This window comes from Fulmarus glacialis, unplaced genomic scaffold, assembly GCF_000690835.1.
Source record: "Fulmarus glacialis isolate BGI_N327 unplaced genomic scaffold, ASM69083v1 scaffold25212, whole genome shotgun sequence".
NCBI lineage: Eukaryota > Metazoa > Chordata > Aves > Procellariiformes > Procellariidae > Fulmarus > Fulmarus glacialis.
This window is the reverse complement of record NW_009200160.1, coordinates 1-23,645: the sequence shown is the minus strand read 5'-3', so window position 1 is coordinate 23,645 and position 23,645 is coordinate 1. Positions and strand designations below refer to the sequence as shown.

General features: G+C 55.0%; 2 protein-coding genes across 2 annotated transcripts in view; one reads left to right on the top strand and one right to left on the bottom strand.

The window, feature by feature from the left end:
* Positions 1-19,874, top strand: part of SZT2 (seizure threshold 2 homolog (mouse)) — a gene marked incomplete at its 5' end in the record, with an annotated part of 40,290 nt that extends 20,416 nt beyond the window's left edge. The window contains 23 exons of the mRNA XM_009573510.1: positions 2,091-2,279; positions 2,401-2,598; positions 2,971-3,140; positions 3,318-3,484; positions 3,854-3,951; positions 4,812-4,944; positions 5,061-5,188; positions 5,474-5,583; positions 6,090-6,272; positions 6,724-6,994; positions 7,223-7,302; positions 7,656-7,781; positions 9,540-9,745; positions 9,868-9,961; positions 11,382-11,462; positions 11,876-11,950; positions 14,349-14,562; positions 14,841-15,024; positions 15,336-15,458; positions 15,730-16,231; positions 16,553-16,669; positions 17,082-17,150; positions 19,731-19,874. Coding sequence (XP_009571805.1) covers positions 2,091-2,279; positions 2,401-2,598; positions 2,971-3,140; positions 3,318-3,484; positions 3,854-3,951; positions 4,812-4,944; positions 5,061-5,188; positions 5,474-5,583; positions 6,090-6,272; positions 6,724-6,994; positions 7,223-7,302; positions 7,656-7,781; positions 9,540-9,745; positions 9,868-9,961; positions 11,382-11,462; positions 11,876-11,950; positions 14,349-14,562; positions 14,841-15,024; positions 15,336-15,458; positions 15,730-16,231; positions 16,553-16,669; positions 17,082-17,150; positions 19,731-19,874 — 3,662 coding nt within the window. The remainder of the gene's footprint in view (positions 1-2,090; positions 2,280-2,400; positions 2,599-2,970; positions 3,141-3,317; positions 3,485-3,853; positions 3,952-4,811; positions 4,945-5,060; positions 5,189-5,473; positions 5,584-6,089; positions 6,273-6,723; positions 6,995-7,222; positions 7,303-7,655; positions 7,782-9,539; positions 9,746-9,867; positions 9,962-11,381; positions 11,463-11,875; positions 11,951-14,348; positions 14,563-14,840; positions 15,025-15,335; positions 15,459-15,729; positions 16,232-16,552; positions 16,670-17,081; positions 17,151-19,730) is intronic.
* A 1,223-nt stretch (positions 19,875-21,097) lies between these two features.
* Positions 21,098-22,553, bottom strand: HYI (hydroxypyruvate isomerase (putative); the record flags this gene model as incomplete). The annotated part of the gene is made up of 6 exons (XM_009573508.1): positions 21,098-21,186; positions 21,401-21,535; positions 21,712-21,781; positions 21,976-22,025; positions 22,214-22,292; positions 22,439-22,553. Coding segments are annotated over 6 exons (538 nt in total), but the record flags the coding sequence as incomplete, so codon positions are not given.
* Positions 22,554-23,645: the final 1,092 nt, after the last annotated feature.

The following is a 23,645-nucleotide window of genomic DNA, read 5'->3' as shown; positions in this document are numbered from 1 at the left end:
GCTAGCCTTTCTGCTGGTGGGGCAGAGGTAGCCATAATCTCTGTCCCGACGGACTGAACCAGCTGCAGGGTGTTGAGTGCTTGGCAAACCAGCTCTGTCTCGGGTAGCACGTGCAAATGAGGAGTCTGCTCCTGCGGCTGCTGACCTGGCCTGCCTGAAAGCACTGCCATGGGTGCTCCCTCTCTAGAGCACGTGTCCCAGCACGAGGAGGACATGGGACATTGTGCTTGGTTGTTCTCATGTCCTCACCTGAGACAGACTGAAACAGAGCACAGTTACAGGAATGGATATGATAGGGAAACCTGCCAGAGAGGGAGAGGCTGAAGGGGCTCAGTGTGGGAATTTATCCAGGAGAAGAAGAGGGGAATAACTACATCTTAGTCTGCAATTACCCGCATGAACATCCACTGTCATTCTGGTGGGCCCAGGGCTGACTGTCAAGCCAGACAGATGAGGAGTTTATGCCCTTTACTGTTTAAAGAGAGAAAATCTGCTTGGGAGAGCTCATACTCACTGTCACATGGGGCAGATTTGCTGTTCTGGGTAAAGTCTTGGTCCCCTGTACCTTTGATATTGAGGAAATTACAAACTTCTCTGTTGTTTGCTGGATAAAGGGTTGTTCCTTTGCCTGTATGGGGAAGAGACATGTCAGAGCCTGCTGCAGAGCACCTCTGAGATAAGGCAGCTCTTGTACTTTTCTTCAAGTGGAGGGGTGCTCAGGTGTAGAGTTTCTTTTCCTCAGTGTGAGTGCAAGTGAGCTACCCTCTGACTTGAATGCCCACCTCTCTCCTTTGGGAGCAGCTCTCTCCATCCCAGTGCCCTCTCCCTTGTAACTGGCATGTCTTGGAAGGAAGGGTTGCTGCAGAGCTTACGCTTCGTTAGGAATGATGGAGACCAGGTGGTTGTGCTGCTGATTAAACCTGGGAACAGTCTGCTGGGGCTGGATTTGTCTCAGCACAGGGAGGGCACCCATCCTCCACACAGTGCTGTGGATCCAGTCACCTGCAGTTTGGTCGCTCTGTGGCAGCAGAATCTGGTGTCACTCCCATCCTTGCTGGGATGGAGAAAGACAGAGTATGGACTCAGCAATGCTGTGGGGCTGAGGTGGTTTGCATCTGGACACATCACCCTTTGGCAGTGTGGGAGCAGCTTTGCTATCCAGTCACCTGAGTGCCGGCTTAGTTGGTCAAGGGGCTTTGAAAAGGGGTGGGAGCACCTAGGGTTACAGCATGGGGTTTGGACCTCACAACTGCATCCCTGCTGCTGCTTCTCTGGTGCCCTGGCCCGCGAGCTGGGCCATGGGGAGTGAGCTCCTGTTTCTGCTCTGGTCTGTAGCAGGGCTTCTCCTTCTGCATGGCCCAGGGCATGCAGCACGTGGGCTGTGGAGCAAGCACCACGCTGCTGCTCTGCATCTCTGAACTGTCCTGTTGTGCGTGTGTAGGGCTCAGCATAGGGAGGCTACAGGCAGGGCCTGTAGCAGCAACTCCAGGCTAATACTATGTGTCAGCCTGCTTTGTCCCCAGCCTTGCTGGTATGAGTGTGTGGAGAAGGCCTCAAGATGAGATCTTGTACAGTGAGGAGGGGGCCGTGAGTATAATCTGCAACAAGGTGTCATGTATACAGACTTCTTCTGCAGGGACTCTCCTTCATGGCCTGGAGAGGGCTGCTGGAGAGTATCTGGGTGCTGTACTCTGTCCCTTAAAAGGATAGGGATAGTGAGCCCAATCCTGGATCTCTCTACATAAAGGCCCTACTGGGGCAAGTGGAGATACTTTCCCTTTTCATATGGGGCTGGACAACCCACGAAGCTCCTGCAGGAAAGCTGCTGTGATGCTGCAGGAGAGATTCTTGGGGTGATGGGGATACCTTGTACTAAACGTCATGCTTCTTACCCTGGCTCCCCATGGGCACAGCTAGCCTCTGCTCCCCTGGCTGCGTCCCCTCCTGTGGGCCCTGTCTGCCACGTGGCCCTGTGCAACCCAAGTGGTGACACGACGATCCCAGGTGCAGGGTGGCAGACTGTAGGCAGGGCTTGTAGGGGTGCACCCAGCACTGGGCTGACGGAGGCTGTCTCGGGCTCTCCCCCGCAGGAATCGCATGCATTGCACTGACGTTTGTGGATGAGCACGGCAGCCCCACGTCGCTGCCCCATGGGGAGAGGCCTGACCCTGTGAAGCTGCCTTCCTCCTCGCACATCATGGGCCTGCTGCAGGACGCCGACTTCGAAAGCCTCACTGCGGTCAGCAGGCACCAGCCGGAGCCCAGCACCCTGCATTCAGGTAGGGAGGGAAACAGGCCACAAGCTGCCGGTTCCACGCTGCCTCCGTATCCCCTGGGTCACCTAGGAGGGCTGGTGAATGTGGCGGTGCAGAGCCATGCAGGCCTGCCCTTTTCCCACAGAGCCCTGCGTGCTGGTGCGCCTGGATATCTGGGAGAAGGGCAACATCAGCTTGCTGCAGCTGTCAGAGAAGCTGCGCGGGGCCCTGCGCCATGCTCTCTGCGATGCCGTCATGGAGTTCCTCGTGCTGCCAGCCCCGCTCTGTGTGGAAGCCGCCTGCCCCCTGGGTGCCGCGGATCTGGAGGAGCTGAGCTCTGCGGGTAAGAGCTCCCCAGCCTGCGGGGACGGCCACCCCGAGCCCCAGCCAGCCTCACTCCTCCTGCCTGGCCTGCGGGAGCTTGGCTGTGCTGGGGGAACTGGGGCTGTGGGGAGTGGGAGGGAGGAAGCCGTTCTCCCCTCTGCAAACTGTGCTTTGTGATGTCTCAGGGAAGAAGCATTATAGAAATTAGGGTTGGAAGAGATCTTTAAAGGTCTGTCTGCTCCCCAAGATTGAATCTACTTTGCTGGGTGTTGCTGAGGGCTCTCTCTCTTCTCTCCACCCAGGCTCTGGCCAATCACAGTGAGGTACTTGGGGACACCAGCAGTGTCGCAGTGGGAGGCTCTGGAGAATCTGATTTGCTCTGTCTCCACAGGAGGCCTAAGGAGGACCATGTCAGAGACCAAGGGCTTGGCCCTGGCCACTGGTGGGGCCGGCAGGAGCTGTCCTCCACCCTTGCACTTCACCTCTGCCCCTTCGTCCAGCTCCGGGGAGCCAGTGACACCCACGAGCAAGCTGGGACGCCGCAGCTTCTGGGACATGCTGGTAACGTTGTTGAGGGACCAGTGGGCCTGTAAGTCCTCATGGTGTGTCAGGCCAGGAGGAACAGAGAGGAGGGATCTGGCTGGGGTTGGGAGGCTGGGCTGATAGCGGGGACTTTGAGATCAGGGCGCTAGATGGGCTGTGCGTGTGTACAGCCTTAATTCACCCCCTTCTCCCTAGAGCAAGGCAGAGTCCTCAGAGCTGGGCAGCCCCAAGACTACTGACGACATTGTGCTAGAGAGACCAGAAGAGACTCGCACAAGGCGGCGGCACAAGACTGAGAGCGTCAAGCAGCATCTGAGCCAGGATCGGGCCACAGCCACAGCTGAACTGGAACAGGCACAGAGGCAAGCACAGCCTGCAGGCTGGGCAGCTGGGGTGTTGTTCCCCTCCGTCTGCTGTACAGCGCTCTGCAGCCTGAGATGCTGCTGGCTTCCACACACAAAGCCTTGATCCTTATTGCTGGAGTGCTGCTGGGAGCACTGCTGGTTCTCCCTGCCAGAGATCCCTTCCCTGCATTGTGGGGCCCTGCACAACACCTGATACTCCTATGGCTACTGACCCAGAGGGACCAAGCTCAAGGGCTGTAACAACCCAAAAAGGGGGCTGCCCAGGCTCTGCTCTGAAGCTGGGTGGGGACAGACCATTGCACCTTTGTGGCTTTGTTGCTGTTGACTTTGATCTGGTATAACTGTGCTTCCCTTTCCTCTTCCCAGGCGCCGAGCCTGCCAGTTGGAAGAAGGGGATGTAGGTACCATGCACCCACTCTTCAGTCAAACCTGCCAGCAGTGGATGGCATTCATGAACCACCTGGGTATGTATCTCAGGTCCCAGCTCCTCCAGATGGGCTGGGGATGGGCCTTTCTCCCCGGAGCTCCAAGGACAAGTCCTTATATGTCACCAAGCCATCCACCTTCATCCCTTGCTGCTCTCTACCTAGTTACACACCCCATCTCTCCCCAGACCTCACCAGAGTCTCATTGGTCTCAGGGCCAGCATCAGCACTAGAAAGCTGTGGCAGGAGTCTGGGCATGTATCTCTGTGCACCTGAACACATCTGCTAAGGCCTGTGGCTGCGTCTGCCATGGTCCAAGTTCAGGGCTTGCAGTAGTGAAGGAGCTCCCAGATGTAGCAGGGAGGGAGGATCTGAGCCTCTGCAACATGCTCTGGGTCTGTGAAGATGTGTGGAAGACCCCCACTCTTGCAGGGAGGGAGAGGAGGAGGGATGCCCTTCATATGGCGGGATTTGGGTCTGTGTGGCTGCCCTCTTGCTGCTTTCCGGATACCTCTCACTTCAGTGTTTGTACATCATCTCACACCTCCTCCTGGCAAGGTAAAGCTGTCTTCCTCCTCTGATGAGGAGTAAACCAGGGAAGAAGGAATAAGTGGGGGAATGAAGTGCCCTGCTCAGGACATGCAGGGAGTTTGGTCCAGGTCCCACTTCAGGGCAGAGCCTGAAACCAGGGGTAATTTCAGCTTTTGTTTGCTCCTCCTCCATATAAGGTCCTTGTTTTCCAGCTCTGCCTGCCCCAGTCCCTGGCAAGGCAGGAACTTGGCCTGCTCTGGGCAGCAGGCCTGCAGCAGGGCTCCCTTAGCCCTCTCCGCTGCCCAGGTGGGCAGGGCTTGGCTCTGGGGCAGCTTGGCGCCTTGTCCTACAGTACTTCTTCCATGCAGGGTGCCCATCGGTGCAGCAGTGCTCAGTGGAGATTGTGTCCCGTTTCCTCCTGTCCTCCATCCTGGTGGAAGTGGTGAGCCTGGTCACTGCCCTGGCAAGTGACACCACTGTCAAGGTGTTTGAGCAGATCTGGTGAGTTATGCTGTTTTTGTAGGGAGCTGTTTGGCACCAGCAAATGCTGATCAGCTGTGCCAGCCTCTACTCCTGTGGCTCTACTTGTCAGCCACCTCTGGTGCTCTTCTTTGCAGCTACCATCGGGGCACCGCCTTCCTGCCCTATAAGCCTGGCCAGAGTGCCAGCCCTCGCCCTGCAGCCGTCAGACACTTCATCCTGCTGGGACGCAACTTCCAGCAGTGGCGTTGCAGCACAGAACAGGGTGAGTGCGCAGCCAGGGTCCACAGGACTCTGTGCTGGGGGCTCTTGGGGTGGGAGATGTATGGCCAGGGTTCCCCTCTTTGCTGGGACAGACTGCTTGTGCCCGGAGGTGGGCAGTGGGTTGTCTGTTTCCTGAGACCTTGTTCTCAAATTTGCTTGTAACTGCTTATTTCAAGATGAGCTGAGCAGTACTGTGGCACAACATCCTGTCGTGCCACCTTAATGGGATGTGGGATGTAAGAGCGGGATGAATTTGTCTGAGGGTCATAACTCTGGCTTCTTTCAGCTCACAAAGGGCTCCAGCGCTTCGAGGCTATGGAATTCAGCTCAGCAGAGAGAGGCTCTGACCTGGCACCTCGGCAAAGGTTCCTTTTCATGGAGATCATTGACAAAAAGGTAGCAATGATGCCTGTGTGATGTTGTCTCCTGAAAGCCAAGCTGTTCCCAACTGGCCCAGGGCTAGAAAGAGGAGAGGAAGAGTGCCTCTGCAGGCCACCAACCTTCCCCAGGCAGGAGCCCTCCAAAGCAGCTGTGCAGGATGTCTCTGCTCGTGCTGCAAGCAGAGCTGGGGGTTCCCTGCAGCACTGTGGGGAGCACTGGGGGCAGCAGCCCTCGCTGTCTCTGACTTTCGCTGCCCCACTGTGGACTATAATTGCCCTTTCCCTCCTCACAACAAGGTCCACATCAGGCTGGGCACTTGTGCTGCCAGTGCAAGTATCTCCACCACTGCTGTGGCTGTTAACAGGGGGGCTGTGAATGAGCTCTCCCTGTCCCAGCCTTGCTATTTGAAACTGGCTGGAGCTGCAGCAAGTACCACCCAGAGCACCTGGGGTAGCCTGTATCACCATGCAGGGCCTCTCTGAGCAGGCCCCTCAGCCTTCCTCCCCCTCCTCTCTCTCCAGCTGATGCTCTATACCTACAACTGGTCCCCAGACCTGGGAGCCAACTTGAACTGCTCGCTTACTCGCCTGCTGCAGTGGCAGAATGCCCGGTCCCACATTGTGCACTGCCTGCTCAGCCAGAAGCTGGGACTCTTCCACCACCACTGCTTCATGGACACACCATGGCATGAGGACAGTAAGCAGGTAGGGCACCCTGCCGGGCAGGGCAGTCCTTTCCTCTTCAGGAGGGGCCTTGGCAGCTTGAGGGTCTGATGAAGGTTGCAGGCACTTCTGTGCTTTTTGTGTGCCAGTTGGCAAGGCATCCCTAGGTGCTCACCTGTCCAACTGTGGCTGTGTCCAGCCAGGCTGTTGCTGTCTGCTCTTGGAGACAGCCAGAAGTGGAAAGGGAAGCAGGTTCTGCTTTGGTAGTACTTATCTGTGACTAGATTATTTAGGGTGGAGGAGGCTGGGGAATGGGCTTCCCACTGCACATTGGGGCCATGCTAGGCTAACGCCTGCTCTCCTTGGGACTGGTGATGGAGAAGGCCAACAGATATGTCTACAGACGGCCAAAACTGGGTTTACTCTGTTCTTGTGGGTCCTTTCTCCAAGGCTGGCAGTAAGGAGGCTTTCATGGCTGTGTCTGCTTGCTTAGGAGCCAAATCCTTTCCTGAACTCCACTTTGGAGGTGGATGCGCTGATACGGAGCTCCAGCCCCCCACCTAGCAAGGAACAAGGCCGGCTGAGCAGCTCTGCCCGCAGCCTACCATCTCTGCACTTCCATCCTGATGTGGTGCCCTTTGACGAAGCTCTGCGAGATGTTACCACTGTCAAGCGCATACCCCATGGGCCTGAGTTGGGACCTTTTGACCCCGTGTCTCGGCATGGGGCCCAGTTCCTGGAAATCAAGAGCATGGAGAGGAAAGGTAAAGCAAGGGGCTTGATGTCACAGGAGCCTGCCTAATCATCTTGCTCCTGGAAAAGAAGCTCAGAAAGAGCAGAACAAGCGTTCTGGTAGAGGGGACAGTTTTCAGCTGCTCCTGCCAGGGTGCTGTGAGGGGATGGGTTATGGCCTGAGTAGGGTGGGAGTTAAGGGGAGTGGCAATACTTGGGGCTGTGGCTTGATACTCTTGTGGCTGCTCTCTTTCCACCAGAACTGGAGAAGCAGATGAAGATTGAGAATCTCTTTGTTACCTGGCAGCAGCGATCAGCACAGTCCAACATGCCTATCAGTGTGAGTGCAGCCCAGGCGGGCAGGCGGCAGGCTGGGTCTTCTTACAGCACACTGGGAGCACCAGCTTGCCTATGGCAAAGGGGAGCACTGGAGCTCAGAGCAGGGTGTATGTAGGGGATGGTGTTTGGCAGTGGAGCAGTGCTCTCCACTTGAACTTCTGGGGTTGCTGGGCTCTAGCACCAGACTTGGGAATGGGGCCTTGCTCCCCAGCACTGGAAAGGCTGTAGAGCTGGGGGGTTCCCTCTAGAGTTTGATCCCCATTTGAACAGCAGCACAGTGTTGCAACAGCTTGTTCCCAGGCTTGACGAGGGATGTGTGCTGTAACTGTGTTCCTCTTGTGTTGTGCTGTGCAGCTGGCAGACCTGGAGACCCTGAAGCAGTCCTCACGCCTGGTTCACTACTGTGCTACCCCCTTGCTCTTTGACCCGGCGTTCCGGCAGCAGATCCAGACTGACCAGCAGGGCAAAGTAGAGGGGAAGGTCAGTGTCAGCAGGTGCCAGTAGGGTTGGGCTTTGTGCACGGAGACAAAGGATGGCTTTGCAATCTTTTCCCAAGACAGGGCTGCTCTGAGCTCACCCCTGCATTACGAATTTGCACCCTGTGAGATGGAGAGTGAGAAAATCCTTGGGTCCTCAAAGCCTTTCTCCTGCAACCACACCATCCCTGAGGAAGACTTGACTTCGGTTTTCTACCCAGGGAATTCAGGACTGAATCTAGCAAAGCCATCAGAGAGTGCTGGTACTGATCAGTCTGGTACTGATCTGTTGAGGAAGCAAAACTTCACTTTATGCATTCAGCAGCCAGACCTGGTAAACCTTGCCTGGACCCAGCAAATAGCTGGAACAATTGAAAGCAAACCAGCTGGATCCTGAGCAAGTTGCAACCTGACAGACTCTAACCAGTGCAGATCCTGCACCAGCTGTTTACGGTCTGTATATGTGTCAGAAGGGAAGAATAGGCTTTTGTAATTCATCTAAATGTCAAAAGGATTCTGACAGGGTCTTTAAATGTGGTTGCTACAGAAATTGAGCACTCACAAGAGAAAGGAAAAGTATCATCACAGAATGAAAACTTCACTTTTTTTTTCAGAACAGAGCAAAATGAAAATTGGTTATTCAGTTTGAAGAGCCTGGCAGCAGGCATTTCAAGGATGTGTATTGGGTTCTGTATATCCAGATCATTTATCGCAGTATGTATGAGATGCCAAGCTTTGCAGTGCTGTGTGGCTGTTCAGATTGGTCAGAACGGAAAAAGACTGGAAGGAACTCGAGAGGGATCTGAGTAGCCTGTGAAATGAGAGGTATTGTGGGAGCTGGGACCTGGTTCCCAGTAAAACAGAGCACAACGTGGAGAGAAATTTGAACTCCTGTATTGTACACTAACTGCAGAGCCTGTACAGAGCAGACAGCTCAGTGGATTTCTTCAATTCATGAACAGTTGCATACAAAAGGCAAACTGTTTAGAGTACATCAGAAAGGGGTGTTAGTATTATGGGTAATATTCCAATACGTTTCTAAAATACTAGTGTATTAATGTCTTCATCTGGACAGTAAGCGTGAGACCAAGCATCTTGTGGCAAAGGCCCTGAACTAGAGAGAGACTCAGAGAAGGTCAGAGAGTAGCCGGAGAGACCCCAGGTAAAGAGACAGCTCTTGGGGTCGGTGAATGAAAGGGCAGATAGAAATATGTAAAAGAGCCACAGGCTGGAAGTAGAGAGATCAAGAAAAGAAACCTCAGTCTCTCACAGCACAAGGACAAGGATTGTTCAAGACACCAAAAGGAGAACTGAAAATGGTTAAAAGGAAACACTATTCCTGTTCAGTGCTACTGAACTACTAGTAAATCCTGAGAAGTCAGCAGGATTCATAAGGGGATTGGACGCTTACCATGGCAGTAGGAGCTGAAGTTCTGTTAAGCACTACGTGGACCAGTTGTGAGCCACCAAAACTTTGGGGAAGCCATTCTGTGGGGGCAGATGTGAATTATCCCCTTCTGCCAGAGCACCTTTTCCTGCAGTCTATTGAAGTGCTGTTAGGTCAGTCCATGGCTGAATAAAATTTGGATCTTGTGTTTCGGCACATGCACTGGGACAGTATTTGAGGAACTAGCTGTTAGTGCTCTATGGCAGAGGGAGATCTGCCCTCCGCTCAACCACAGCAGCTAGTGGTGTCCCAGCAAGTGTCACCTGCTGGGGCCAGACACAGCAGGTCTCCTTAGGAAATTATTTTCTCTTCCAGAAGCGCCACCGCTCAAATGACTCTACAGCTTCAGGGAGGGACCGCAGCCACAGCTGTGACTCGGCGGAAGCAGTGCCCTGCAAGGTGAAGGAGGAGCCCTGGCTGCAGGAGATGTGCAATGCCTTCTTGCAGCAATACATCCAGTACCTGCAGAGCATGGGCTTCATTCTGGTCCAGGTGCGGCCACCCTCACCCACCACTCGCAGGTCAGTGATGTTCTGGGAACCCTATTGTTGGAGAAGGGCCAACACACTGAGTTACGCCCTGGTTTGATACAACAGGAGACATTGGCTCCCCTGCTCAAGGCTCTCTCTGCTGTTATTTCCAGTAGCACAAGTCGGATCCGAGCTCTGGCAGCAATGGGTGTGGAGGGAAGAGGGTCCTTTTCCTACACAAAGCCAAAAGCAGAGGGGAGTCCAAAGGTGAGTGCATGTCTGTTAGAGGGGTGGAACTGGGATGGAAGTCAGGCTGTGGAGGAGGGCAGTTTTCCTGGTTGGCTTTTGAATCGGTTTCAGACAGAAAGGATGTGAGAGGGCAGGGAAAGCACCGAAGCAAAAAAACAAGAGAGTTGTCTAGATCAGCACCATCTTTGGGATGTTGGGTCAGATGAGACCTCCTTGCCCTTCTGCATGTCTTCCTGCAGCCCCTTCCTGGGACTGGGTGGAACCAGGGCAAATCTCAAAGGATGGCAACAACTTGGAGGGGGCTCAGAAGAGGAACAGGGCAATTTGGGGCCAAAGGCAGCTGTCTCTGGGTGTGATTCTGGAGGTTTACCTGTCAGAGAAGCCTCAGCATCTATGCTGAAGGGCAGTTCTGGGGCAGAAGGATCTTTAGTTAAAGTGAGATGAATGCTGAAGTTGAAGAGATCAGAGAAGATAAACCCAGAATGGCTCTACTGCAAGAGCAGGCTGAGCAGACTGAGACTCTTCATTTCTAAAGAAGTGGCCACTAGGGAGGGACAGGACAGAGCTCTACCAAATCACAGCCAGCCTGGAAAGGGATTGACTCCTTACTGTCTTATTTGATACAACAGCTAGACACCATCAAATGAAAGTTTTGGGAGCCAGTTTCAAAGCAAAAGGGAGTGTTTCTTTGTGCAGCAGGTAATCGTGGTCTTTATCAAAAGGTTTTGTGAACACTCAGAGTTTATGCGGGTTTTGTGAACACAGGAGCTTACAAGAGGGAATAGGTAAGTACCTGAAAGAGGAATACATCTGAGTGGCTGGATAGGCAGAAACCATCTGTGGCTCATGAAATCACCCAGGGATGATGGGAGCACATAGCATTTGCTCACCCTTTTCTGACACTTTCTTGGCACCTACCTTTAGCTGATGTTGGTACAGGATTGTGGGCAAGACAACACCTTGCAGTTAAAACAAGAAGAGAGCAATCCACTGGAACAACTTAACAGGGGGCAAGTGAATTTGCTGGCAGCTAAGCTCTGAGTCCAAACTGGATGCCTTTGATAGCTGCTGTGTCAGGCAGATGTGATGGTCTGGAGAGTGCTCAGCAGGGAGATGTGGGAGCAAGGTTTTGTGGGCAGCATCACCCCTCAGCTCACAGTGTCCTTAACTCTAGAGACACCTTGTCCTGAGTAAGCAGGAGGCAAAGGGAGCAGTGTGCCTTGTGTGCTCTCTTGAAGGCTGTTTATTCGGTTTGTTGGAATTCTTTTCACAGTCAGCTCTGGCATGTCTGCTCTCCTCCCTCCAGTGAGGGTGCTCGGTTGATGAGGCTCCTCTATTTCCACATCTGCCACAGAGCCTTGTGGAAGCCTTGCACTCTGTTGTGCAGGCTGCTCTCCTGTGCCAGAGAGGCTCTCCAGCTTTGTCCTTCTCTTCCCAGAGCACAAGCCCTGCTGTTGCCACCTATCATCTACAGAGAGCTCTTCCGGGTGGGATTGTGCTGATGGAGCTGGCCTTTCAGGTAAGAAAGAACAAGAAACAAAGTACGATTTCTGGGAGTTCAGGGACAGTCTTCAGAGGTGACACAGTGAGTGATGAGGAGGAGTGCAGCAGGGACATGTGATGCTTCCTTTCTTGCCCTGCCTCTTCCATGGTCCTGCAGGGCTGTGGATCATCTGGGGATGATTCTGCAAGGCTCAGAGCAGTAAGAGTTGCCTGGAGGGGGGCTAATAAAAGATGCAAGGGCTCAGCACCAGGTAGAGGGCTCTGTGCTCAGCCATGTGTTGGCTGGGCCAACTTGGTTCAGACAGGAGGGGAGACAAAACACGGAGCAAGTGTGTCTGGGACCCAGCCCAGAGAGTGAAGCATGGGGACTGTTCTCCTTCCATGGAGAGGCTCAAGGTCTGTGCTGTGCTCATGTGCTCTCTCCTCCAGGGCTATTACTTCTGTGTGAAGCAGTACGCGCTGGAGTGTTCACGGATCCCCATGGGCCAGTCTGTGAACTCCCAGGTAATGGCTTTGCAGGCAGAGCCGGTGCTCCTCAGGGTCAGGGGCTGCTTCAGGAGAGGCAGCGATCTCTGGGATGGAGTGGGCATTTCAGGTGCAGCAAGTTCTGGAGAGCTCTGCTCCCTCCTCCTGGAAAAGCAGAACCACACAGAGCCTTTTGCAGCCACGTGCCCTCCATGGCCTGCTGCTTGGGCAGATCTGGAGTGCAGTGAAAGGGGATGGGAAGTTTGGCAAGAGGATGACTCTTATCCTAGCTTGGGGAGCAAGATAGAGCAGGCTGGGGAGGAATAGGAGCAATTCTGGCAAAGATGACTGCTCCAGGGAAAGTCAGTGCATGGAAAGCCAGCAGCTTTCTGCTTCCCTTGGATCAAAAGGGAAGTGGAATGGGAACAGGGATCTGTGAACATGGATGGCTGCCCTTTGCTGGAGGAGATCACTTTCTGCACCGTGAGCCCTGGTTCTTGATACCTCTGTGCCTTGCTCTACAGCACCATGGGGTTGCCTGCTCCCTTCTCTTTTGGTGTGTCAGGGTATCTTCTGCCTGTCCCCAGGGCACTGGGGTAGCTGTCTAGAGGCTGGCCAACCCCAGCCTGTCTGAGGCAGGAGGCATGCATGACCATACTGTCCTTTCCAAGGTGGCTCTGTAGCAAGGCTGCATCTTATATATGCCAAGAGTGGCCCTCCTAAGCTTAGAGCCTGCCAGGGCCTTGCCTGACGGTTTGCCAAGCCTTTCCTGGGAAGCCCGCATGTGCACAGGGCAGGGTTACCAGGCTGCAGCTGGCATTGCAGGGAACATCCAGGCTTTCTTTGGCTGACTTGAAAAAAGACTTTGCCTGGTTTTACAGTGGGAGGGGATGGTCCTGGGAGCAGCGGGCAAGAGGGCGTGGGGCTTGCTGCAGGGGACTGGCCAACCTTCCCGCGTGCTGGGACTAGCCCAGAATTCCCCCAGATGGGACAGTTGGGCTCCTCTGCCCCTTCTCTTCCCTTGTTCCACCCTGGGCCTGTGCAGGACAGGCTGGATGCAGGAACAGGGCTGGGCGGTGCCTTGTCCCTCTTCCCACTGGCTGTGCATCTCTCTCCATCAGGGCACTCTTACAGCCAGAGCTCGCAGCAAGAGCTGCATGGGACCCAGCTCCGTCTCTGAGTCTGCGGTACGTCCTCTCCTCCCACCGCCATGCTGGGCACGGCAGGACCTCCCAGTGCAGGGCTGAACCTCCCACTGGCTGTGCTTCCACTCTTCCTGCCCCAGTGCCCGGCTGCGGGAGCTGCCTCTTGCCTCCTGTGCCAGTGCCTTCGGTGGCAGTACATACCACAGTGGGCAGCACAGCTTGGGAGGAGGGTGGGGTGGGCCCCAGGTGCTGGCATGGGGGCAGCGCCTTGTGTTTCTTGCTCTTTGCCTTTCCTGGGGCAGAGCTATAAGCTCCTCTCTGGGCTCGTCCTGGCTGTGCGGGTTGCCCTGTGGCTCATGGCAGCAGCAACGCGGGTGGTGCAGAGAGCGAGGGCAGCCTGTTCTCATGCCAATGCCTCCTGCCTGCTGGTTTTCCCTGCTTGCCCCTTCTTAAACCAAGGGATTATGGTGTCGTCAACTGCCCAAAGGCGTCAGAGAGCCAAAAGACATTAAAACTGTGGGCTCCTGGCATGAGGGCAAGGCTGAGGCCTTCACCAACGCTGTCCCCTGGCACAGTGGCTGCAGTTGTGGTGGGGGCAGGACAATGGGCGTGTGTGTGAAGGCTGGTGCTGCCCCGATGAAGGACTGGCACACTGGGCAGGTGTGGTGGCAGTGTGCCGGAGGGGCCCTCCCTTTGGGCACACCAGCCACCACTGGATCTGGCTTCCCAGCAGCCAGCCTGGGTCCCTGTTAGTTACTGAGCACAGGGCATTAGCAGCTCTGCTGTTTCCCATCTCTGGGTCCAACCACTCCCCACCGGCCCCTGTGCTGCCCCTGCTCTCAGGGGACATTCAGAAAGTCAGTTTTTGCCTGTAGATCCAGAATTTGCTGGGGCACCAGCCCTGGTGTGTCCGGTACCCATTCAGGGACTAGGCAGCGCAAAGCAGCGCTCAGCTGAAAGGAAGCTTTGTCCTCCTTCACAGCCACATGGCGTTGAGCTCAAGGGGGGATGAACCTCATGCCAAAAGGGAGGCAGTGCTGATCAGTCTGTGCTGCTGCTGGAGACCAGGAGTGGGGTAAAGTGTGGAAGGAGCCACCAAGCTGGATCCCTTGGGGCCGGGCCTGCAGCTCTGCTATTTGCACTGTGCACACAGCTTCTCGGCTGCATCCTGCTCTGGTGTCGGGGCAGGGGTGGCTGCACCGGCTCTGCCATGCCTTGCCATCAGCAGGGCTTTGCAGGAGGGTGTGAGGTGCCTGATAACATTCCTGTCTTGACTCCCTGTCTCTCTGCAGCTTTCTATGCTTTTCACAGAGGAGTGTGACAAAGTGCGGGACCTCATGCACGTGCATTCATTCAGCTACGACTTCCACTTGCGTATAGTCCACCAGTATCTGCTGGGTTCCCACATGACTCTCCGCCAGGGCTACCATCTCACCAGCTTCCTGGAGGATTTCATTGCCCACCACCCTGACATCCCCAAATTTGGCCGCAACCACGTTTTCCAAGGTGTGTAGCTCAACACGTGATCAGTCTAGGGTTGATCGCCAGCCTATAACTTGGCAAAAGGTTTCCAAGTGCGTTACAAATAAACCTGACCTTCGGAGTATGCAGGGAGGTGACAGGGAGAGGGGCCCAGCTCCAGGGGAAGTCCTTGCTGCCCTGTTGTGGAAGGGAGGTGGGTTGCGCTAGAGCTCTGTCTCCCAGGGTAGTTCGTAGGACACTGCTCTGCCCAGGTAAGAGGCACTGAGCATCTCCTGTGATAGCAATGTGTCCTCTTCCACTAGGCATGCTGGCCCTGCCCACCAACATGATCACTGCGCACCAGCTGTACAACTACATTGCTGACCATGCCAACACCTACCACATGAAACCCCTACGCATGGCCCGTCCGGCCACGGGCAGTGACAACAAGAAGGGGACACCGGGCACAGAGCAGAACGAATATGCACTGGTCTCTATTTGGAACAGGTGAGTGCATCTGCTGCAAGTTCCTGGAGCTGCTGGAGATTGGTGGGCACCCCCCAGTCCTTGGGGACACTGCCCCAAGGTGCCAGCAAAGCTAACTGTTCTACGTGGTGCCAGGCAGCAGTTCTGCCCAGCTTTTCTGAGATGGCCAACAGGAGTGCTGTGCAGGTGTGTCCATGCATTTGACATTTCACATAGCACTTCCGAGGAGTCCTGCTGTGTCAGATGCCTCATTCCCAATAGTTCTGTTATGACCAAGAACTCTGGGGGAACAAAGTGAGGTCCCCTTCATACTGATGTGCTTTTACTCCCAGCTCGGGCTCTTACAAGGACTCTGAAGGTCTGCGTCATCATGATGACTTCGATGTGTCCCTCCTGGTGTGTCACAGTGCAGCACCGTTTGAGGAGCAGAGTGAGGCAGAGAGACGTATGCTCCGGTGAGCACGTGGGGGGCCAGAGACATGACACCAAAGCTTCCTGGCTGGGGAGGAGGGCTTTGGGAGTGACTGGCTCTGTCTGGGACATCACCGGCAGGTTTGGTGCTGTCTGGGGAGGATCGTTGCAGGGAACTGGGCAGTGGGGTATCTGTCCTTGCCTGGGCAGAGAAGCACGCTTACTGGCAGGGACAGAGGTCCCCATGATTCGTTTGCAGACCAGCTGAGAAGGGAGCAGCCCTTCCCCAGGTCATAAGTGTCTCCTTGCTCTCAGCTTGCGTTTCTACGTCATCATGACTAGCCAGCGGGAGCTCTTCCCCCGGCTCACAGCCGATATGCGACGCTTCAAGAAGCTGCCGCGCTTGCAGCGGGAAGTGCTGGAGCCTGTGGTGGGCCGGGCGGCGTGGGAGGCAGCGGAGCCGGAGACAAGCCTGGGGCGGCAGCAGCCAGCAGAGCGGGAGCTGTGGCAGGACGTGGAGGACAGCAGCGAGTTCTACGCAGGGGGCACGCAAGTCAAACTGGGGCCTGGGCTCTTATATACGTCACCGATCTTCACCTTGCTGGCCTCTGAGGTGGCCTCAGCCCAGAAGCAGCTCAGCAGCATGGTGCAGCTGGCCAAGTGCCACTGCCGCAGGGACAACCTCTGGAAGCGCCTCTTCCTCCTGGAACCTCTGGCTTCTGACAAGCTGAAGCTGGGCAAGCTCTCGCTGGTGGAGCTGGAGGAGCTGCTCGATGCCGTGCATGGGAAATCCATTGCTGATGTCGACCCCCAGCTGGTGAGCAGCAGGGATGGAGTCACGGTGCACAGCAGCTGCTGTTCTGCTCTGGGGAGGGAGTGGGGTGCCGGGTGAAGGGCCTGCAGGGCACATTTCTTCCTGCTTGGTGGGAAGATAGAGGCAGGAACGTAGCTCCTAGCTGGCAGGGGAAGGGGGAGGCTGCATAGACTGCATCTATGGAGGGTGGATAGCTCTGGGTTAGCGCTTCTCAGTGGGCTGTGATGGATGCATCTGATTTGGGGTCTGAAGGCTGCTGTAGCATTACGGCTGCTGTGCCATGGCTAGAGGGAGGCTGAAATCAGCCCTTTTCCACGCCCACAGGGATGCTTCCTCACCATGACAGTCTCCTGGTATCAGAGCCTCATCAAAGTGCTGTTGAGCCGCTTTCCCCAGAGCTGTCGGCACTTCCACAACGCTGAAACTGGAACCCAGTACCTGGTAAGTCCCAGCCCATCACCCACCTGCAGCCTCTCTCCCCCGTCCAGGGCCCCTGCCTGCTGTGGCTTCTCACAGTGTGAGCCTGGCATGTGCTGTCAGGACAATGTGGGCACTGTCATGATGTTGCTCTACACTCTGCTACTGGTGCAGTGTGAGGTGTGTGCTCCTGTGGTGCAGCAAGTGCCTGTTTGTCTGCCCCCAGGCAGGCAGGACACTCTTCACACCCAGAGCCTCATGCCATAGCCCTATGGTTTGGCAGTGTCACCTGTGAGCCAGGCAGACTTGCACTTTCACGTCTCTGTCATGCCACTCATCCTGCATGTCAGCACATTCCTGGGTGGGTGTTGTTCATATCCCTGTCCTGGGGTTTGTGCTGTCTCCTTTGCAATGTGTGCTGTGGCTCTCTTGACAGGTTGTGCTCAACCAGAAGTTCACAGATTGCTTCGTTCTTGTGTTTCTTGATTCCCATTCAGGAAAGACGGTAAGAACTTGGGTACGTAAGAGCAGCTTTATTGGGTCAGGCCAGGAGTCTGTCTAGATTCATCCAGCAGTTGCGAAGGGCAGGTGCCCATGGGGAGAATAAGAGCAAGTCAAGATGCGTGTTAACACCTTTCCCAGTTACTGTCCCAACATCTGACAAACTGTGGCCCAGGCCTGTCCTGAGCTAGAGGTGGCCTTTGCATTTATTTAACAGCCCTCCGCAGCTTTATTTCCTTTGGTTAATTTGTGGCATCCATGATTTCCCCTGACTTGCTGCTCCATGATGCAATTACAGCCTAGGTGAAGAGCTACCTTCCTTGGCTTGTATTTGCATCTCCTTCTGCTTTTTTCATCTGATGCCCCTTTGTTCTTGTATTGGAAAACAGTGAGCAGTTGATCCCCTTTTGCTTCACAGAGTTGCTTTTGGATCATGCTCTCAACTGTCTCTCTATCCAGGCTAAAGAGTCCTTCTGTATTCAGTCCAAAGCCAGAGCATGCTGGGCTGGCTGGGAGGGGTCACTAGTGCTGCAGGCTGCTCCTACCTGGGCAGAAAGGAAGGGGACCTGCACTGTGAGGGTCCCAGCAAACTTGCAAGGGCCTTGGCCTTCATTGGACTTGAGGGCAAAAATACTCTGCTTTCAGCTGTGCTCGCAGGCAGGGTGCAGGATGGGTCACAGGGAATGCAGCTCCATGTGAGAGTGGGGGATCTGCAAAATGCCTCAGTCTACAGTGAGGCTTTTGTAGAGACTGCAGCATATCTGATCCCTTTGTAAATAAATCACAATCCATCTTAAAAGCAGGTAGAGACAGAAGAGGTGGTGCCTGCTGGAAGGCTGCTCAGTGCCTCCTGCTACCTGATGGTGAAAAGCCCTTCCCATTTTGTGGTAGAGCTTTTGTTGTGGCCAGTTTTATCCTCTTCATGCCAGTGGTAGCTCAGAGCTGAACCCTCTCTTCACTGTTTGGGTACCCACTTCCTCCCTGGTCCCCTAGATTCACCTCCACATCTGAATGTGGAATTTTTATTAACTTTGTGTTGCTGTGTTAAGCAAGCCAAGCTGTTAAGCCTGCCTTCCCTTCTCCAATGGCTTCATTGTCATTCAGAGCCCTTCAGAGCTCTTCAGGGCTCAGGTCAGCCTTTGTAAATACAGGTATCTGGGACTGCACCCAGTATTTCTGAGGAGTCTCAGCAAAACCTTCTGCGATTGCACTAAGGCTTTTCTGTCCCTGCCCAGTCCTTTTGGTACAGCTTAGGGTGGTATTTGCCATTTCATTGTCATGTCTCACTGATCATAGTGTCATCTTGTGGTCACTGATATGACACACCCAGACACTCCATCGCCTCTCCCAATGATTCCCATCTTATAATAGAAATCCTTCGTGTTCCTTACAGTGTATTTCACGCTTAACATTCATCCCATTCCTGTGGCCTCTCAAAAGTCTCTAGGGCTTTTTTTGCATTATCCCAATCCTCTTTTGTATTAGTGCCTCAAATTTTATCAGCATGGTCCTCATCTTTGTGCCAGACTCATTAAAGTACTAGGCAATATAAGTCCCAAAACCTGTCCTGGAGGAACTCCATTTGTAACCTCTCTCCAGCCTGCTACTTCCCCTTTCAGCACTACCATTTTCACCTTATAATTTTTGCATTAATTCCTATCTTTTCAGCTTACCTAAATTTCCCATGTGGCACTACATCAAATCCTTCCTGAAGCTCAGATAAGATATACCATGATTCCTTTATCTAGAAATACTACCTTATCAAAGAGAACTCCAGCGTTAGCGCATCACTTTGGTAACACTGAGCTGCATTTTCCTTCTGGTTCTTTCTCTCCAAGCCTGCTCTAAAGCCTTGCACGCTGCCAGAGTTATGCTCACAAATCACTTTCTCTTCGCTCTTAAATGATGGTGGTGCATTTGATGTTTTGCAGTTGCACAGCTGTTCTCATGGCTTTATGAATTTGTTAGGGGACCCTGGCTACTAGATGTGCTGCATTTCAGCTCTGGAGAACGTCTTGCCTCCATGACGCTTATCTCAGTGCACTGAGTTGCTCGTGTTTTTCTTCTGCTTCAGCTGCTGCAACCTTCTCTTCTGAACCCTGTTCTCTGCCCCACTCTGCCCTTGCCCTGCCTTGTCAGTACAGTCCCTAATGAGAATGGAGCAGCCAGCATTTATTTTTAGGATTGCAGTTATTATGTTTAATCTCCTCCCTTTCCCCATTTGTTGCACTCCTACTCTTTGCCTTAGAGGAAGAAATTTCCCTCTAATTTCCCTGGAAGCCCCTATTACTGTGGAGGCAGTAGGATCCCTTCCTTTCCTGAGGCTGCTGCTGGGATTGGTATAACTGCAGATGCATGGGGGCTGGGACAGAGGGAGTGGGCAAGTTCTTGCACCTAATTTCCACCAGGAAAATTGGGTGGAGGCTCAAACATGCTCTGTCACAGGAGGAGGCACTAGCTTAGTGCTGTTGGCATTTTGGGACTTCTCCCAGTATCTGCCTGACATGGCCAAGCAAGTGCCCACGCATCTGGGCTAAGGACACCACAGAATCCTGTTCCCTGACCTGCTTTTTCTTCTCAGCAGAGCCTCACCGTGGTTTTCAGGGAGCCATTCCCAGTGCAGCCCCAGAACAGCGAGAGCCCTCTGCCACAGCTTGTGTCCACATACCACCACCTGGAGTCAGTTATCAACACTGCCTGCTTCAACCTCTGGACAGGCCTGCTCTAGCAGTGGCACCCACATCCTGGAACAATACACATACCGGACCTCCCGGCACGGCTGTGCCATGGGTGACGATGGGGAAGAACAGGCCTCTGGGGGGGACCTGTGCTCCAGCACTGCAGGCAGCGCTGCTAGCGGCACGCATGGGTACTGAATTGAGGAGCCTGGGGATGTGCGAGGGCAGCCCCAGCTGTACCTCCATCTTTGCTGGCTGGCTGATGTGGCCCTTGCTGCGCTGTTTTCGGTGGGTTTGATACTGAATGACTTTGAACCGAACCACAAGGGCAGGAGCTTGGCTGCTGTGGCTTGGCTGAAGCAGAGCGGCTCTCAGGGACATGGCTTTGGCATCTGCAGGTGAGTTCTGCCTGCTGGGAAGGCACGGAGAAGCACACATATCACGTCTTCTGCACAGGGCAGCACTGCACAGCGCTCTGGCTTTAGGCTGAAAGACTCCTGGACTTCAGGGCTCTGGGCAGTGAGGCTGCCTACTTCTGGCCCTTTGCTTTTATCAGGAGAGCACCGAATGGGACAGGAAGGGTGAATTGGACCAGGGGAAGGTTTTATGGAGATGTACATTAAAGCCATTGATATATCTATGAAATAAACTGAACCAGATCCCCACTCACATGCCATAGGCTAGGATGTGGAAGGCCTCCCATAGGGGATGCAGGGGCAACCCTGGCTGCAGGACTGGCTGAGTTTGCACTGGAGTCTCATACTTGCTGTGGAGCAGGAGCAGTAGGGCAGTCAGCCCCCAGCCTGTTACCTCGGTTCGGGCAGCCTGCGAAGGGGCTGTTCGCTTCACTTTCCCCACCTGCTGCAGGCTCAGTGTTGGGCACTGGCAGCAGCCTTGAGGACTGCAGGACTTGGAAGCCCAGAGCCCTCTTCCCATAACTCCAGGCACCAGCTGGAGCCGAACTAGGAAAACTCGTGCTCCCCTCAGCAGGGGGGACTGGAGAGCTCTCCCTGGACACCCCTGCAGACTGGAGGTGAAGATGCTCCTGTGTACCTCAAGTCACCTACAGTGGTGGTCAGGCCATCCCCAAAATTATCATGTGGTGCAGATGGTGCTTGAGTAGATGAGGGTCCAACTGCTTGGGCTGGCCCAAGGGCCTGGGAAAGGGCAATAAGACATATATGCTCCTAACTTTGTCCCAAGTCGTAGAGAAGACAGACATGCTCCTCTGTTAAGCCATTGCTTTGACTTTTATTGCAGCGTTTTTCTTGGTTTACTCTGCTGCCTTGCTGGTCCCACCATGCTGCAGGCCTCGGCTCTCCCAGTACGAGCGCAGCCAACCCAGACCTTCCAGAGTGTCTCCTGCAGTGGCAGACAAGGTCTCCTGCTGGCACCCCCAGGCAAGCTGGAGCAGCTGCTGTTCTGGGCAGGGCTCTCATCCCCAGGTAGGAACACGGATGCCCACTGCCTGCCCCTCCCCAGGACGTGCGTGCCTTTGCACAGTCCCCAGCCCACTGGTCCATGCTGGGACCTGCCAGTGGGGCTCGGACCACCCACAGCACCCAGGCCCGCTCACCTTTCGGAGCATACTCGCACCCCACGTAGCCAGTGTAGCCGAGGGACTCCAGGAGCTCAAAGATGTAGGGGAAGTTCAACTCCCCAGGGCTGTTGGGCTCGTGCCGCCCTGGCACCTGTGCAATCTGGATGTGACCTAGGGAGGGAATGGGAGATGCTCTGCCCAAGGCAGCCCTGCCTGCAGCCTTCTCTAGGCATGGGACAAGGTGACACAAGAGCAGACCCTTGCCCCTACCCAGCCACAGGAGAGCGTGGGGCAGTAGGGCCCCATCTCAAAGCCACAGAGGAGCCGGTCTGGGTGTAGGGTGTTACCGATGAGTGGAAAGTATGTCTCCAGGTTGCGTGACAAATTCCCGTCCATGATCTGGCAGTGAAAGAGGTCCTGTGGGAGAGAGAGGAGACTGATGGTGCAGCTGTTCACAAGGGAGCGGTTGAGGACAGCTGTGCTACAGTCCCTGTCCCTCCCCACATCCCCAGGAGGGGATAACAAGCACAGGCCCACAGGGAAGTCTCAGGGGCTGTGGGCAAGGTTTCCTGGTGGAGGGTGGACCCTGGAGATCTTCAATGCTGACTCACCAGCTGCAGCTTCAGGTTGGGCCGTCCCACCTTCTCCAGCATGGCAGCAGCTAAGGGTGCAAGAAATGAGAGACCATCATCCCCAGGCTGGAAGCTTCATCGTGAAGCTCCAAGACTCCCGTTCATCAGCTGTGCTCCCTCAGCATCTCCCTGCAGGTGGGGCAACCTCCTGCCTTTCAGACTTTGGGGATCCTTCTCTTCCCTTGAAGGAGACTTTGGGGAGAGATGTCTGCCTTACCTTGGTGTGGGGAGTTCAGAAAGTAGCGAGGGTCGGTGATGCGGTTGTTAATAGGCTCCACCAGTCCAATCATGTCTTCCTGTAACACAGTAATGTCACCCTGCGGAGCATCCTGTCACCACTGCAGCAGGGAGCACTCCCTCCCCATGCCAGGCTGCTGGGGGATTCTCCATCCTCGGTACCCTAAGAGCCGCACCCACGGAGCAGGATCTGTTCCCCACTTACCTGGGCCAGGAGGTCAGCAGCGTATCTGAGATTCTCAATGAAGGTGGTTTCCATCTTGCCTGCCACTGCTGCCCGGTCTGTGCCCAGGGGAACCCGTCCAGCCATCAGGTGGATCCTGCTGACACAGAGAGATCAGCCACAGCCAGCAGCTCCACTCTCCAAGCAACTGGTTGGATCTAACACACCTTCTTCTGCCGATGGAAAATGGGGCCAGGTTGGGAGAGCAGAAATAGATGGGGTAAGAGGAGCCATCTCCTGTGCAGGAGGCGTGACAGGTGCCAGTGAGCTGCAGGGACACAAATCTGCACCATCCCACCTCAGTACGCAGCGGGACATCTTTGAACCTTTTGCCTGACAAATGGCAGACCTTGATTCTTCCCTCTTTTGCCAGCTGCCTCCAGCTCTTCCACCCCAAGGCTGGAGCTTTCTTGGGGTCTCGCTCCTGGGGCTGCCCCAAGGCCAGCAGAATGGCCAGCAGGTGTGCTGCGTCTGCCAGGGGCAGGTCGGCTGCCTTGTCTCACCACTTGCTGGCTTAGAACAGGGAGGGGACGGTGGCCAGTTCTGGGCTATGCCAGGCTGCATGGAATGCTCAATGGCCGGGCAAGAGCAAGGCTCTTCAGCGACTGTTCGGGGAAGTCAAAAACCTTTTCAATCTGCCTGTTACCAGAGTGTGCAACGCCCGGCCTGCAGGGCTTTAGACTGCCTTTCTAAGGGAAAGAACGATGCAAAGTAAATGGAATAAAAGGGCCACGTTGCTTTTCTGAAGGGGGTTGTGCCAGGCTAATTGCATCTCTTACGGTGTCTGTGCTGTGCTGTGATCAGTGTGTCCTTCAATAAAGCAACTGTTGTGGTGCCCCAGGGGAAATGACTGGTATAATTGGGGAGGAAAAAGGGAGGATTATCACGGGGACTGTTGTGCGGAGGTACAGACAAGAGCCACCACAGGGAACGGCAGGGTTGGACTACAGTGCCTGCCAGCTTTGGGGCTGCTCCCAGCGAGCACATTAAGGCCGTGGCCCCCCACGCTGGGGTCTGCAATGAACTGGCTCCCGCCCGATGGAGCCAAGCGGGGAGAGACGCTGCCCAGGAGAGGCTCCGTGACCCGGCGGGATGGAGGCACAGTGGTGCAAAGGGCAAGCCCCGCTCAGAAGAGCTGGAGCAGGAGGGCTGCGGAGGAGTACTTCGGTGCCGCCGGGGCCGGGAACCC